The sequence below is a fragment of the Telopea speciosissima genome, chromosome 5 (assembly GCF_018873765.1).
Source record: "Telopea speciosissima isolate NSW1024214 ecotype Mountain lineage chromosome 5, Tspe_v1, whole genome shotgun sequence".
NCBI classification, from domain to species: Eukaryota; Viridiplantae; Streptophyta; class Magnoliopsida; order Proteales; family Proteaceae; genus Telopea; species Telopea speciosissima.
This window is the reverse complement of record NC_057920.1, coordinates 41,819,497-41,836,921: the sequence shown is the minus strand read 5'-3', so window position 1 is coordinate 41,836,921 and position 17,425 is coordinate 41,819,497. Positions and strand designations below refer to the sequence as shown.

The window sequence follows — 17,425 nt, the reverse complement described above, 5'->3', positions numbered from 1 at the left end:
TTAGAAAAAGCTGCCAGGACAACACCATTCGAGTCCCTAACAAGCCCTCCACCCCCACCACTGCCAGGATTACCCCTACAAGCACCATCCACATTAAGCTTCACCGAAGTGAAAGGTGGACACCAATACACTAGGAGAGGGCGCCGAAAGACCGAAACACTGTAGAATTAACCCATCTCTAGAGGATCTCAAGCGCTCAAGGTTTGGAGGAAACTGAAGTTCTTTCACCCAGGCTTTTACGCAATCAATTATTGAGCTAGCAGTGCGCATGCTCTCCCCATGTTTTTTGTTATTTCTTTCCTTCCAAAGTTCCCAGACGATCAGAGAAGGCAAAATCCCAGTAACATAGGGACTTAGACCTTTGCAACTTGCCGATTCCTGCCAAAGAGCAACACGACTTCTGGTATCCTGTGTGGGAAGGACAGCAATGTCAAAGATACGAGAAAAATAACCCCAAACCTTAGAGGCCGTGCCACCAGAAACAAGGCAGTGATCTGTTCTCTTCCTTCTAGGATTCCTGCAACAGCTGCATTTGGAGGCCAGGGGGGATACCAACCGACATCAACGACTCATTTGTGGGGATCCTTCCATTAAAGAGCTGCCAAGAAAAGAAGCCTACCTTCAAGGGTAAGGATTGATTCCAGATCCATTTCGCATAGGAAACCCCAGGCGACAAACACCACACCTCATTCCAAGCCGATTTAGTTGTGAAACAACCATCACTAGACGGGGTCCAGGCCAAAACATCATCTCTATCTGTAAGAGAAAAGTTACCATGAGCTCTACAATCTCTTATCTCAGCTGAATTAGTGAGACTCAAGATGCCCTGTCTCCAAGTGCCGCCTTCCTCCAGTGCATCCTTGACACACATTTCCCTTTCAACTTGAAGCCCGTTATCAACATGGTCAATTAGAGGGCCAGCCCCAGACCAATTATCAAGCCAAAAGGAGATGTTGCCAGAACCAATCAACCATCTTGATCTATCCAATAGGAACTCCTTATACTCCAGGGCATTTCTCCAAGACTTCAAACCAACCCCATGTGAACCAGCCAAGGCAACATGAAAATTTTTAAAGAACTTAGCTCTGAAGAAATCACTCCACAGCGAATGGTCAGAAAGAACCCTCCAAAGGCCTTTAAGCCTAAGAGAGAGACCTACATCCTCCAGGAGCCTAACCCCCAAACCACCTTCTTCAAGAGGCTTGCAGACCTTCCGCCAATTCACCCAGTGCCTGCGTTTACCCCAACCCAAATTACCCCACAGAAAATCAGCAAAAATCCCATAAAGCCTACGAATGACCGCCATAGGCAGATCCAAAGTGGCGGTGACATGTATGGGAATAGAAGAGAAAACATGTTTCAAGAGTGTTAGACATCCCCCGGAAGACAAGAGCCTCCCCTTCCAACCTGCCACCTTGTTTCTTATTTTTCCAACAAGACCATAAAAAAAACAGCTATTGAATCTTCCAGAATAGAGTGGGGCTCCCAAATAAATTATCGGGAGAGACTTCCTAGTAAACTCAGTAACCATCTCCACCATGTGGGCTCTAGCCCTTGAGGCCTTGTCTCCCAACACATAACAACTTTTTTGCCTGTTGACCAGTTGTCCCGAAATGCCTTCATATCTGCTAATAAAACCCATTATCTGCTTTAAAGAGCTCTTTAGACCCCTGGTGAAGATAATGGTGTCATCATCAAATAAACAATGAGAGATCTTAGGGAAACCTCTCGGGAGTTTAAAAAATTCAGCATGCCCTTCTACAAACAAGTTTTTGATGCCCCTGCTGAGACCCTCCTCCACCAATATAAAGAAGGAAGGAGATAAAGGATCCCCCTGCCTCACACCCCTGGTAGACTTGAAGAAACCCGAATGGCTGCCCCCCAAAACAATAGAAAACAAAAAATTCTCCACAGTCTTCCTGAATTAATTGATCCAGGCATCGACAAAACCAAATTTAGACAGAACCAACCAAAGAAATTCCCACTCAAGACAGTCATAAGCCTTTGCCATATCCAGCTTGAGAATCACATTACCCCCCTAGCCTTCTTGTTTAAGTCCTGAGCAACCTCTTAGACAATGGAAATATTATCATGCATACACCTGCCCTGCACAAAAGCACCTTGCTCTTCCGCTACTAAGCAGAGGAGCAGCCCTGACAACCTAGAGACAATGATTTTATAAGAAAAATTGCAAAGTCTTATAGGCCGAAAATCAGTCATTACCTCAGGGTTATCCTTTTTAGGGATAAGCAACAGGTTGGCAGAAGTGAACCTTCTAGGAAGGACACCATCCTCAAAGAAATCCTTGATCGCAGCCCAAACATCATTGTAAACAATCTACCAACAAGCCGTGAAAAAATGCCCTGAAAAACCATCTGGGCCTGGAGCACTGTTGATCGAAAGAGAAAAAACTGCCCCCTTCACCTCCTCCAAAGTGGGGAGCAACATGAGGGAAGAATTGTCCGTTTCATTCACCACCTTGGGAATCAGAGACAGCAGCTCTTCATCTATCACACACCCCTGAGAGGCAAAAATATTCGAGAAGTGACGCACCACCTTAGCCTGCACCCCCTCCTGGTCAGAAATCCACGAACCGTCCCCTCTTTTAATTTTATGAACACCGCCCTGTCTTCTTCTGACATTAACCATGGAGTGAAAAAACTTTGTGTTCCGATCCCCCTCCTTAAGCCAAGTGACTCTAGATTTTTGCCTCCAGAAAATCTCCTCCTGCAACAACACCTCCCCCAGGGTTTTCCTTACCTCTTCAAGGGTCTCCACGGATCTAACATTGGTGCTCTGGTCAACCGACGCCTCCCTGCTGCTAACCGAATCCTCAACATCCCTAACCTTCTGGAACATGAAAATAAACTAAGTATAGAAGTTAATCCCGTATGCAACCTAATTACCCATACTTTAGGTCCATAAAAGTGACCTATTACATAGAAAATCAATGGGATCAAAGGCCCAACATGTATATAACCCAACCCTAGAATTATTCCTAAGAAAAAAAGCCCAGTTTGATGATAAATCTACATCACTAGCCTTACACATCCTTTGGTCCCGAACCTTTTAAATACTTTGATATGTGATCCTCCCACCTTGATTTTCTATCCATTGTCAAAGAAGCATAGGCTAAGCCTGGTCCACTTTCATTCTTTCCTCCTCATTTCCTTCTCCACAAAGCTTTGGAATGTCAAATGTGCCCTTAAAACCTGAAACTCTTCATCTTTCAAGAACATCTCCTCCTTGGTTTTTTATTGTCATGCTAAGCTCACTGATATCCAGTTGAGACTCCAATTTAACATTCACATTGCCTCCCTTTTTTATGGTAAAAAATCAGTGAGCTTATTTCCTTGGTGCCTTAAGAGGAGAGCTTCCTTTGCCAGAAATATAGAATCAAGAGGTTGGGACTCGGAGACTCTAACATTGCTTTCTTCCATAGGTCCTTGAAGGCTAGAACCAACACCAACTGTATCTCTAAGATTTTGGCTAGAGATGGCTCCTCCATCTCCTTTGGTGAAGATATCAAGTTTGAGAATATTGACTTCTTCAAGCAGAGATTTTCAGGCCCTCCTCCTCTACCCCTCTGCGACCCTAGATGGTCTCCTCAATATCCATTCCCTCTTTCCTCCTTTATTCCCTTAATCCAATCCCCTCTGAAGAGGAAATCCTCTCTGATGTCCTCTCTCATAAGGCTAACAGAGTCCCCGGTCCGGATGGTTTTAGTATGAGTTTCTTCTCCTCTTGGGAAATAATCAAATTGACCTCATCAATGTCATGTAGAGTTCTTTTTTAACCCCAGTCTGGTGAAACGGATCAATAAACTTTTCTTCACCTCATCCTTAAGAAAGAAGGTGCCACCTCTTTGACTAATTTTTAGCCCATCTCCCTTAACAATTTATTGTACAAATTCATTGCCAAAGTCCATGCCAACCGGTTGAAGTTGGTGGTTGACTCTCTTGTTAGTGTCAATCAATCGGCTTTCATTTCAGATAGAAGCATCTTTGACAACATACTTATTTGTATTGAACTTGTCAAAGGCTTTGATCGAGAATCCCACTCCCTTGCTGCTCTTATGAAAATTGACATCCATAAAGCTTTCAACTCCTTGTCTTGGGATTTCATTGTCAGTGTCATTTATAAGATATCCTTTCCTCCTATCTTCGTCAACTGGATCTATCATTGCATTTCCTCTCCCTGCTTCTTGGTGCTTATTAATGGTAGCCCGCTGGCCTTTTTTTTTTGGCCTCCCCTGTTGGCATTCGCCAAGGCTGTCCCCTTTCCCCTTACATTTTCACCTTAGCACTTGAAGTGCTTTCCAGAAGCATCCAATCTTGTATGGACTGGCAGCTCATCTTTCCCATGTTAAAGTGCAAGGCCCTTAATGGCTCCCATCTAGCCTTTGCTAAAAACAAAATGATCTTCTCCAAAGCTGACATCCCTTCTTTGGAGGCCATTATGTCCTATTTGCGCCACTTTGAGAGTATGTCCAGCCACCATATTAACCACTCCAAATCTCTCTTGTTCTTGGGTGGGGTCTCTGATGTTGACAAGTCCTGTCTGATTGAGATGCCTGGGTTCTCCTTGGGCTGTCTTCCAGTCAAGTACTTGGGTTTGCCTTTAATCCCCTCCAGGTTGAGTGCTCAACACTGCTCCCCCATGCTGGATCTCTTGCGTAATAGACTCCAGCTTTGGAAGGGAAAACTTCTCTCTTATGCCAGCCATCTAAAGTTGATCAGATCTGTTCTTGAGTCCTACATCTACTGGTCCGGCATCTTTGGGCTGCCCCAGTCCATCATTTCGAAGTTGGAGTCTCTCATGTGTGCCTTTCTTTGGAAGGGCTGTGATGCCACCAAATTCCTTCACCCTATCAGTTGGGACTCCATCTACCTCCTAAAAATGAGGGATCTTGGTTTGAGAAGAATTAAAGATGTCAATTATACAGGTATCCTCAAATTGATTTGGAAGCTAGCAGTTATGCGAATGAGTATATGGGTTGATTGGTATATTCTCGTCTCCTTCGCAATGACTCTCTTTGGACTGCTCCTACTATCTCTGATGCTTCCTGGGTCTGGATGAAGATCATGAAGCTCAGACCTCTTGTTTATGGAGTTATTAATTCCATGTAAGATGACAGTGCCTCCACTATATTCTGGCTGAACCATTGGCACCGCAGAGAGTTCTTCACTCGTTTGGCAACAAAGTTATTTATAGCTCCGGATATGGCAGGATGGACATGATCTCAAACATTCGGCAAGACGGTTGGCCTTCCCCCTCTTCCACTTTGAATGCCATATAGAATGTTCTGCCAAGCATTCCCAGAAGGCCCAACGGTAGTGGCGACTTTGTCATTTGGTCTGCTTCTTTGATGGGTCTCTTGAGTTGCAAGTCGGCTTGGAATCTCATTAGGGTTAGTGGGTCTGTAAAAGCCTGACGCAATCTGGTCTGGTTCAAAAGACATCCCCCATCACAGCTTCACTGTTTGGAGGGTTTTTTCCCACTACCTCCCTACGCAATCTTTCCTTCATCAAAGACATTCCAGTCTCTCCTCTTTGTGCCTTTGTTGGAATGCCTCTAAAGATGTGGATCACCTCTTTTTTGACTGCTCCTCTTCCTCGGTTTGGAAAGGCCTTTTGGCTAAATGTTGGACCTGAAGAAGAATTTTTCCCTTTGAGAGAGAATGGATCTGGGAGGATATATCCTTTGCCGGTAAATCATGCTGTGACATGGTGGGCAAGCTTGCATTCAGAGCCACCATCTATCCCATCTAGTTGGAGCGAAACCTCTAAAGATGGACCTCTAAGTCCAGATCCTTTCAACAGATTTGGGATTCCATTCTCTATGATGTTAGATCCAAGCTAGCTGTTGCCCCCTCCCAGTGCGCTGACACGCCTAGAAATAGATTGATTAAGACCCCCTCTTTTTCACATTCCCTTGCCTCCCCCCCTGTAAAGGCAGGGTCTTGTAAGTTGTAACGCTTGTTCTTTGTCTCCATTCTTGGGGAGCCCCTATTTTTCTCTTCTTTAGTAATGAATTTTTTATTCACCCAAAAAAAAAGGCCCTACAACCTCAAATCTCTCCATGTGTATGATGTTATTAGCATACAAAAAGGATGTATCCATCAATGAAGTACAAACAAGCATGGAAAAGGGGCAAATAGAAAAGCTACTCATTACCTGACTCATGCCAGAGGGCAATGCATTTCCAGCTTTTTTATGTTGCTTTGTCTTTGAGGCAGTTGCTACAGACACTGGTTTCTTTCTTTGATGAACTTTTCTAATTTTTTTGGGTACATTGACCTTTGTTGCAGATAGGACCAAGCAACGGTTGTCTACGGATCCTACTTGATTAACAGGATTGATTTTTACAATTTCTCCACCTGATTCTTTAGGTATAGGACTTTGTAGTTGTTGTATGCTTTCTGCCTGTAATTTTTCAGAGAAATTCATCCACATTAGAACAAGGGAATTTTTTTCTTTTGGTGTAAAAAAAAGGGAAAATTAGCTTCTGTTCGAATGTGGTGCAAATGGAGCTAGAAGTTACTAATGCCTTCGACTTGCAAAGGATTCATGCAAACCAAAAATTAACCAATTCCATGATTCGTATGCTATTTTGGGAAGACACAAAACTCATGTAGTAGACTAGTAGTTGAGAATGAAGTTGAACACAATGTACAATCATATCCTAATATCTATGATTCCCTAAATTTTAAACCTAACTGGTTTCTAAAGTTTGATATCAAACCAAAGATATTGCAAACTACATTATACTTATAGGCTAAAAATATTTAGAAGTCACCTTTGCACCATTACTGACAGTTAGTTATGATGAACTTTCAGGTTAGGATCTCTTAATTTGAAGTCATTTAGAGTATGTATGGTGACCTTCCAAAAAATGAATTCTGGTGTTTTTTCTGATTCTGGGGGCAGAATTGAAACAGATTATGTATGGGTTGTCCGGTCCGTTTCTGTGATTTTTTGGAACGGACCGGGTGATATAATAGATTCTGCTAAGCTTTTGAGAAGCACCTAAATGGTGTTTCTCATATTTTAGAATTGATTCTACCCATTTTTCGGTGAAACAAGTGGACTTAAAGTGAATCAGGGGCATTGATGGAATTTACCATCAAAACATAACAAGACCTCCCTGCAACTCAACTTCTCTCTCTCGTTTCTTTCTTCTTCGTTCGCGTTTGAGTAGGCAACTGTCGCAGGCTCTAGCCATCTTGCCACCGACGGCGCTGGCTATTTTACAGTCGGAAGTCATGGTTTGAGGATTATTGAAGGGTTTGATGAAACAGAGAGAGCAAAGCTTAGTGAAAATTAAACCAAACCGTTACAGAGAGTATTAGGAAAGCTCTTATTTAGAGGGTGCAAAGACTGCAATTAGGGTAAGTTTCAGAATTTTGGGGATGAAGAGGTGGAAAGTCCTCTCCCTAGAAGAAACCTCGATTTTTCATTACAGACGACGTCCCTCTTCCACCTCCTCAAGATCTGCAGAATTAGAATGAAATACTCTGTATTTGGAGATGATATTCAGCTCTCCCATCTCCCACTGTACTCTTTTTGTTTTCTTTTTAAATCTTTGTTAGGTTTCAATTATTGTTTCTGTACAGTGAATCTTTCATTCATTCATGGAGATCTCTCATCTCTCTGCCTATTATATACAAGCGAAAGATATGTACCTTTAGTGGATGGGTTCCTTCATCTGTGGGTTTGTAAATAAATGCTTCTCTGTTTCTTTCACTTTAATAAAAATTTCCGAAAGATGGAATTGAGTAAATTAAAGCAGTATTTCCACTATTCAAGGAATGGACCTGTCGAGCTCCCCTGAGCTGGGGAAGAAAGCAGCCGCTGCAACTCTTCTTCTTCTTTTTCGGATTCTTATCGCCTTTCTTTTATTTTTCCTCTTACCTCCATCGAACACCCTCTTCCCCTTTTATTCCCATAACCCCAAATCCAACATCTGAAACCCCTTTTCCATTTTCTCTTTGATCACCCCAATCTCATAATCAAAACCCCACCGTCCCTCTTCTCCATCCACTAAAATCTTCCACTAACCCTCAATCCTTTCTTTATCTGATTTACTTTTCTTTTTTATTTCTGAAATCTCACTCTCCATTCCGCACCTCTAACCGAACCGACCTCTTCTTCTATTTTTCTGAAACCTCAATAGGCAACCCACATCGTGTTGGGGTTTCTCCCACGGTTTTGCTTTAGTTTCTGGTAAATCCTTCCAGTATTTTTTTTCTTGCCATGAATCCAGTGGAGCATCCTCATGGAGGAGGAAACCATGAATCCATACATGTTTCTGTTTCTCTGTAATAGCAGAAATTTTTTTTTACCATACAACATTTGTTTGTACAGAATTACTCCAAAAATACAGAAACAGAAAAAAATCGATTTTGACTCTGAACTAATTTTTTGAAACAGAATAGTTGCCATACATATCCTTATTGTCCCTCAGTGATGTTTTTGCTTCACTCATGAGTCCTGAATTATTTAGAAGCCCTATCTTTTTTCTTTAAGGGAATCGAATGGAATATATGATAAACAAGGATCAAAGAGCTTATATTACTAAAAGGAGAAAAAATAACACCAAAATGAACATAAGGTGCTTTATGGGATTGGAATATAATAGAAACAAGCTCTCATAAAGGTTTAGTATGCTGACCTTCCTGACTTTTAGAGCAGTGTACCGGGCATTCTTGAACCATTTACTTACCTGAAAGTAACAGGAAATTATAAAGACTGAAACTCCAGATTCAAAATAAGGTAGTAGGTAAAAGTTATAGCAATGGGTCATGTCATTGTTTCCTTGAAGGGTGTGCAATATGATGTCCTCGATCTTGAGTACTATTATCATATCAGACCATTCATCTGACTTCCATACAGTACAGAATAAGGTCAAGCTTCAGCATATTTCGACTGACTTTGACTAAAACCTTAAATATTTAATATCAAATCACCAAATTCGATCAAGTATGGAATGTCCTTGATCATTTTGGCAGAAGTTCATGTTATACCCTTGCAGGTACACTAAATAGATTGAACAAAATTAACAAAATATACCATACCGTTAATCAAAACATCAATGGATCTGCTTACTTTGAAAGAGACCCAAATGTTCTAATCTTATGGGCAGACTAAAGAGATTAAGATGAGATTCAATGAACATCATGCTGGTCATGGAAAGATTTGGCAACATTCTGGACCGTGGTGTCCACTTATACAATAAAATGGCAAAGATGCCCTAGATATATTGATGGTTCTGTGAAGAGTGAAGTGGAATCTAATCAAAGATTATGTTTCGCTAGCAAAGGTAAGCTTTTGTGCCAGACACATAATTGGGGTGTGTTGACCCCAAAATGACCAGAATGCCCTTGATATAATTGATTGTGAGGAGTGAGGTGGAATCTAATCAAAGATTATATCCATGGTGTGGAGGTCAAAATGTGATTTGATAAGGATGACATCAGTCAAGAGAAGGCATCTTTATGTACAAAATACCGCAGTATGATACACCATCTAGTTCCTACACAGTTCCATGCCTCCTAAATCTTCTATTATTCATTTTCCCCAAAGCTTCTTAGATTCAGACAACTTAGTTCTACAAAACTTCTGTGTACTCTGTGTGTGTGTGTGTGTGTTCTGTGTGGAAGTGTGTACACATACTTCACTTTTAGATATATGGGCATATATGTATGCATACATTTATGTGTTTATATATCACTCTGGAACTCTAGCTTATCTGATGACTGTGGAATACCCTTCAGGACCTTGCTTCGATGGTAGTTTGAGAATGTTCTAATTGCTGGGTTGACTGTAATCAGTGAGTTACTATTTTGGAGAAAACTTTCCAATTCTGAGTCCTCTTCATAACTTATCACTCAGCCATCAGATTAGGTTGAGGCTATTAGGAGTTGTTCCCATCAACAGGTACTGCCCTCGATAGGAAGGTCTGGACCATCAGATTTGTTTAGTTACTAAATCTGAGTCAGTTGCTAATTCTGTGTTTTAATTCACTCTCTGTTCAGCCGACAGTTCAGACTGTGTACTGCCCTATTTTCCGTGACTAGTTAACAGCCTTGTAGTGTGTCTCAGACCCTTGAATGTCTGCTGTGTTAAGAACTATATCAGTAGCTTGGTTGTTGTGTGATTTCCTGATATTGTGTTGTTGGAACCACTTGTTAAGCCCACTGTTAATCAGCACCTTGATTCTTACAGTGGGATAGGTCATAATTGACCTAGCTCTACATCAATCTGGTATTCTGGTTTCTAAACCTGTCACTGCTTTCTGGGAAAACTCCTTGGTATTCTAAACCCTCTCTTTAGGTTATTAGAATCCGCATTATTACCTTTTCAGATGCAAGACCCAACTGCTGTGAGAGATTCTCCTTGACAGCTCTTGAAGGAAGCTCATTTTCAGAAAAGGCTTCCCGAAGCTTCTGGTAAAGCATACAGAAAATAGTTAGCATAAAAGCTTCAAGATACCTCACAATGTCTAAAACAAGAAGGCAAAATAGCTGACATTAAACAGTGCTGTTTCAAAGATTAATTCATTACTGCTTCAATAATAAAATGCAAGTTAGCAGTGGAGAGAAGGAACTACCTCAACTGCACTAGGGGGAATCCGAAAAATTTTTCTGTCTGAAACTGAATAAGGTTTCTCCTTAGATTCCATGGGAACCACAGTGGAACGTCTGTCCTCATTTACACACAAAGTCATGAGGGCATTGGCCACATCTGACTCCTTTTCTCTACGCTTTCTTCTACCAGGCCCCCAGTCTTCATCTTCACTAAGCTGTGTAGTTTCATGATCATCCTTACCAAACATTTCCTGGAAGAAAATTAGGAAAATGATTGTTTTTTTCACTGGGAAATTCCAACATAAATCCTTGGGTAATAATCCGCATTCTAAATTGATGTCATACCAGAATCAGAACAGAATTAAATACAACACTCCACAGATTCTGCAGCAACAGTTCTCCTTTCGAAGATCAAATTTTATTCACCCCCGAAAAAAAAATGCACCTTCCTCATATAATGAGTTCTATCTTTCCAACTGGAAAGTTCAGACACCAAAGACACTAATTACGTGTATTTATGCCATTGTCTAGAGGCATACCATAGATTTCACATGCTAATCTGGTGTTTAGCCCAGCACAATGATTATGGTTGTTTTGCTTACATTTTTCTTGAACAAATTTGCCCCCTGAGCCTGGCCTAGATTTTCACTATTTTTAGGGATTTGTTTTTCTCATTAGCAGTCCTAAGTTCTTTAACTAACACCTGTATTTTAACCTTAGATCCCATCTCTAATAGTTCAACCTGTAATTCTTTATCTCTAGGTTTCTCGATTTCCTAAAACCATATAAACTTTTCTTAGAACTTTTACCCCAGTTCTTTTGGCACACAGAAGGAAGAAGAAACAGAGGAAGTTCAACCTGTAATTCTTTGTTCTCTAGGTTTCTCGATTTCCTAAAACCCCATAAACTTTTCTTAGAACTTTTACCCCAGTTCTTTTGGCACACAGAAGGAAGAAGAAACAGAGGAAGAAGACAGAGGAAGTGGAGAAGATGGTGTCTGTGGGAGAGCTATGATTTTCTCCACACCCATTATATTATATAACAAATAGAGGAAAGAAAAACACCTTTAAGGATTACAATATCCTATACAAAAATTATTTAAATACCCAACCACATCTTACATATGTCTTTTTACACTTCCCCTCGAGTTGTTGCATGGATGTCCCATATGCCCAACTTGATAAGGAACAAGGGAACCAAGCCCTATACAGTCTGTCGGTAAGGACATCAGTTCTAATGCAAATAAGATCATTATTCGGGTTTCCTTGATGAAGCTCAAGAGACCACCATTCAACTTTTCATGACAGTTTCAGCTGCTTGATATAAAGTAAGAATGGTGGACAAAAGGGTTCATAAGAACATATGGCATCAATCATCAGTAGTTTGCTCCACTCGCTAAGATGAATTGCATGTGTGTGACAAATAATAGCAGCTGTGGCAAACAAGGCTTGACTCTTGTGGTAACTTGATATTAAGAATGCATTCATAATTACAGATTTGCAAGAGGATGTGCATATGACTAGTCCTCAAGGCTTTAAAATCTCTATTGGACCAGGAGTGGGTTGCGGCCTGGGGGAGCATGTCAGTAGTCGAAGAAAGCATTGTACTTGAAGCAATCTCCTAGACAATAAAACTCTGATACAGTCAGAGCCAAGCGGATGAGTCTCCGTTTGTTAAATACCATGATGGCAAAGAATACAGCAGTGATCATGTATCAAGGACTCACTGCAATTGAGATATTTTACAGAAATTGAGGTTGCTAGGTCCAATCAAGGTATATTATCTTGCAGAAGAATTATTTCAAGGAGTTTTTGAAAGACTCTTGGATGGTTCGTTGTGAACTGGCTGAAACTGCCCTTGATCTGAACCACACTTAGAGGTGGAAGAAAATGGAGGAAGTAGAAAAGATGGGGTATCAGAGAGAGTTACAATTTAATTCCCCACCCATTATATTGAATGATATGATGGAAGGACATCCCCTTAAAGGGTAAATATATCCACTAGTATCCCATATACAAGAATGAGTAAAAAGCCCCTTACATCTTACCTATTCCTCAACAAGGTTACACTATTCTCAAATTTATGGGGCCCATAACCAACATAATCAATTCCTTTCAAATTGATCAGAATTAAATCACATATTCCATTAACCTTTTTTGGAAGCATTGAAGACACAGTATGTTGAATCTCTCATGACTTTACTCCATGTGACTCTCGTTGGAAATCATACAAGGTCTTTAAATCAGTTGAGAAAGCTTTAGTTGGAAAAATTGCAAGCATAAATCATATAAATAAGGAAATTCTGATGTGCCTTAGTAGTTGTACAAGGCAACAACTTACTAGAATGGTTCAATGATGTACCAGTGAACATATGGAAATAATTTTTCTATCATGTTCCAAGAACAAGAGGCTGATTTTTCCCCCGTATCAGCAACAACAGGAAGATTTTATTGAGAAGAAAAAAAGAGAATATACCAGGAGGAAATTATTCTACAATACCACAACCCTTCATCCAACTCAAAGCATGACATGACATGTAACTGTATGGGATGTGGGTCAGATCCTCCAAAGCCACACCCTCTTTTTCATTTTGAATTTTTTGAATCATATAGACACACATTATAGAACATGCACTCACCATAAAAGCCAGACTGTTATTGTTACTTGTTAGAAGTCCAGCCCCTATTAAGCTCACAATTTCACTTACATGTTGCAGCTGTTATTGTCATGTTGGAAGTTCATAATTTAAATTTTCTCTGCTAAATGTGTTCATTCATATACACATCTAAATAGTTTACTTTCTTCCTTACTTGGAAACTGCATATACTTGTCATGTATGATTTGTTCAAGCACCTGTATCTAGTTAGTGGATCTATATTAGCTGATTCCCATTTTCTAATATTTAATGGTCAACCAGATCCGACTCCTTGACAGATATCCGCACTAGACAGCTGCACCGGAACCCATCTCACATTGAAATCACAAACCCCAAGCCCTGTGAATGCCTCAAAGCCAAGTGATGCAGATTCATCACCAAATAGGGCTTGTTTCATTAGAAATAAGTCTAGGGTTGGGTTACATACATGTTGGGCCTTTGATCCCATGAGTTTCTAATGTAATAGGCCACTTTTCTAGGCCTAAAATAGGGGTACATAGGTTGCATACGGGATTAGCCCAATATTTAGTTTTTATTGTGTGTTTTTAATTGAACCGGTTTAAATTGGTTGCATCCAATTGGTTCAATTGGTCTAATTTAAGTGAAGTGGTCCTATTGGCTAAGAGGTTCTTATATCCTATTGGCTACTAGGGAATCTTCTTTATTTTAAGTAGTTTAAGTTGTTTTTAAGTCATTAGGACTCTATTTTGAGTCTATTTCAGTTTCCTAGTCAGTTTAAGTTAGCTAATAGGTTAAGGATTGGGTTAGACCATTCCTTTTTAGTGTCTAAGTCTAATTTTGAGTCTTTTATATAAGGTTCTAAGGGGGCCATATATTGGATACGAATTTGATTAATAAAAATTAGCTTTATGCTTGCTGCCATTGCTGCTGCTCTTTGTGAGTGTATATCCTTGTGGATCTCAAGGTGGATAGGGTGGGTGGACTCTTGCGACTCCTTGCATTGTGAAGATCGGGAGGTTCTCTCAAGTCATGAAGTTGCTGCCATTGTTCCGGCAATATAGTGAGTTTGAATCTGTTTTTATTTTAAACCTTCTTCTAGTTAGACCTAATCTACAATCCCCTCCATCCATCAAACCTTAATCTCCATTAAACCTGCAACTCCTACTTCAACTAGGACTCCCTTATAACTACAGATCTGGCCATCAATTTCGAACCCTACTTCCAGCCTATATCCCCCACACCTCTCCCTACACTCGACCTTAACCCTAGCCCTTAGTCTCCACTTTATCCCCTCCATTCCTTGCTCCATTAAAACCCAAAACCTGCAACACAATTCTGTCCAGAACTGCAGAATTTTAAAACCTTCCCAAATCTTATTATTTTTATACCATATTGACCCCCTAGACCTGCCCATTAATACCCTATAAACCCCTTTCCCAATATCCAACCCTAACCCTAGGAATTGACCTAAATCCTAGTGCTGTCCATTCGAACCAGCAACCCCTTTTGTTATTTGATTCTGTTGTTTGGCTCCTAGTAGGCCTCTTACCTATCTAGGACTACATTACCAAGACCCAGGGACACATGAATGAATGTGTTATGCCTAATAAATACCTTTCCAGCTAAGAGTTTAATGATACTCACATCATGGAGCTTCTTATAATCAACATCTCTTCGCTGTCTACGTCGGCCTGTAATTTCATCAGAATCTACACTTGTGAGTGAGTCAATAAAGTCATTGTCAGAGCCCCTACTTCTATTTTTACCCTGAGGAGAGTCACCATTTGGAGTTTCATCATTCACTTGTCTCCCAGATTTTAGGCTAACATCATCTCCAGATGACCAAAATAAGATGCTGGAAGAACTTGCATCATCAGATATGTTCTCTTCAGTGCCTTCTCCACTGCAACTGCAGCTCTTGTCATTTCTTTCTGGATCATAATCATCATCCTCAGAATCATCAGAGGGCCATTCTTCTTCCTGGTTCAGAGATTCAATTCCACCATCTACCAAAGCAGCTTGTTCCTTGAAAATATCCTATCATGAATCCTCAGAACCTTATCAATTTATTTGAGAGACATTATTGCAACTAAATTTTTTTTGAAGATGTTACTGCAACTCACCTGCCAATTACTGTTTGCAGGGAAGTGGGTTCCGAGATGTGCATTTATTGCCTCTAGTATTTCCATCTTACACTCGCAAAAGTTGCAAAACCATCCTTGATCTCCTGGAGGAACTGCATATTAATAATTAAATTAAAAACTTACGTTCATCCAGTAAGAAGGAGAGGCAGTATTGGACTATTGGGGCCAAACTGAGCCAACCACAATCCATTTGTAAACTATTCCAACCAGAAACTGCATGTACCAACAGATTATATTCGCCTAAATAAAATAATTTTTTTTTTCCCCAGGGCTGTGATATGGACATGGAACTCTTTGCCTGCCCAAGGCCTAGACAGGCTTAATAAGCTAAGTTGCAATCTCTGACCCTATTATAATACAAGAATGATCCATGAGAAATATAGTTCAGAGAAACAGACAAGCAATCATACTTGTCAAGGCGTCGCGTAGGTGACCGCCTTGACAACTAGTGTCGCCTTGGTTGCCTATGCGGGTGTTTTAGTTGCCTTGCGTCCTGCCCACCTCTAACACCTTGGTTTTGCCTAGACACCATGATAACTACGGTCTACAGGAGCAATAGAATGCAAGTCACAGTCCAATTGTTCTCACCTAGGAGCCTAAGGAGAAATTACGTTATAGAAAATAATTAAGAAGGATGGCTTACTTTTTTCAGTTGCCAACGGAGGCTCCAGACATTTCTGGTGGAAAGCACAGTTGCAAGTCCCATCACAGAGTATGATGTCATTATCTGGAAAAGCATCCCGCGACTTACACTTTGCACAGAAAATCTAGACACAGAAGGCATAACTTTGTGAACAAGAAAACAAGAAAATAAAATAAAATAAAAAAGCAAAAATAGATGAATTTAACATGATTATGGCCTACAATCTGAGTCCTGCAAGAAATAAATAATCATTTGGTCCCACCACAAAGATCTCCTAATCCAAACTGCAACTTGATTAGGTGGTTGTATTAATCCCACTAATAGGGGGTTTTTGGGAACCTTTGTCAAAGATTTTACATCAATGGTCACATGGTTATGGTCATTACATTGCATTACCAATTATATCTATGATGGACATGAGCCAGAACCGCCTCTTCATCCATCTTACCATCTGTAAGACTCATCCTTTTTTTATTTTATTTTAACTCCCTTCATATTTTATAAATAGAGCCCTCAAACTTTAAGGTTTCCCTCTTTGTAAAACAAGATAATTGAGGAGAAACTCTAAGACATAAAGTTGGATTTCTGTCAAAGTTATTTAAATTAAGTCATCCCACCTAAGAACATAATAAGGTCATGATATATGTATTACATGTTCATGGAAAACAGATCCATCTGGAGCAATCACAGAGTCTTCAATGCATCCTTCAGAACTAAGCAAATGCAGTTGGCGAATTGCATCACGTATTCCAAGTTGGCACTTCACTATCTGCTTCTTGGCTCTCTGTAGCTCATTTTCTGGCTTAATCTTTTCTCGACTGCAAATAAAAAATTCGGAAGAAAATTTTATTCTTGTTTACAACAAAATTTGGGGAGAAACATTAAATATTTTAGGAGAAATGGTTTAGAAATTCAGCATTCACTTCATTGCAGAATAATGTGAACTAGAAGAGCTACATATCATCTTCAGTGACTCCATCACCAATAATAAATGTGAGATTATTCTGAAAATGTTTCATAACCTTGATGATTTAATTATAAATTTTATTCAAGATGAGGGAAAAAAAATAGTATGCTGCATTTGGGTGTTCTCAAGGTAGGGAAAATGAAAATGACAGGTACAAAGTATTTCTGTCAGAATATTTAGGAGTTTGTTTGCCTTGAGAACGGAAAAAAAAAAGAGAAGGAAAATGACATATTTCAGCGTTTCCATATTTTTATTCCACACTTCTCTCATTCTCTCTCCCTCTATTTCTCTTCATTCACATTTATCATATGCTGGGAGAGGGAAGAAACTGAGGCTTTGATTTCGAAATACTTTAGCTGTTTCACTCACTTTTCTCTCCTGAGTCAACCACATATGTCCATTTAACTAATTTCTCTCAATGTTACTTCTTAAAGCCCATTGAAAGCAACCAAATACAACCTTAAAG

General features: G+C 40.1%; 1 protein-coding gene across 5 annotated transcripts in view; it reads right to left on the bottom strand.

The window, feature by feature from the left end:
• Window positions 1-17,425, bottom strand: part of LOC122662373 (pathogenesis-related homeodomain protein) — a 48,392-nt gene that overhangs the window by 11,331 nt on the left and 19,636 nt on the right. For 2 of the 5 annotated variants that reach the window (XM_043857989.1, XM_043857990.1), the window contains exons 3-10: window positions 16,645-16,810; window positions 15,993-16,116; window positions 15,329-15,441; window positions 14,850-15,242; window positions 10,612-10,839; window positions 10,358-10,447; window positions 8,674-8,724; window positions 6,177-6,425 (exon numbers count right to left, since the gene is read on the bottom strand). In XM_043857989.1, the coding sequence (XP_043713924.1) occupies window positions 6,177-6,425; window positions 8,674-8,724; window positions 10,358-10,447; window positions 10,612-10,839; window positions 14,850-15,242; window positions 15,329-15,441; window positions 15,993-16,116; window positions 16,645-16,810 (1,414 nt within the window). The remainder of the gene's footprint in view (window positions 1-6,176; window positions 6,426-8,673; window positions 8,725-10,357; window positions 10,448-10,611; window positions 10,840-14,849; window positions 15,243-15,328; window positions 15,442-15,992; window positions 16,117-16,644; window positions 16,811-17,425) is intronic. The other 3 variants (XM_043857991.1, XM_043857993.1, XM_043857992.1) reach the window with 3 other exon arrangements.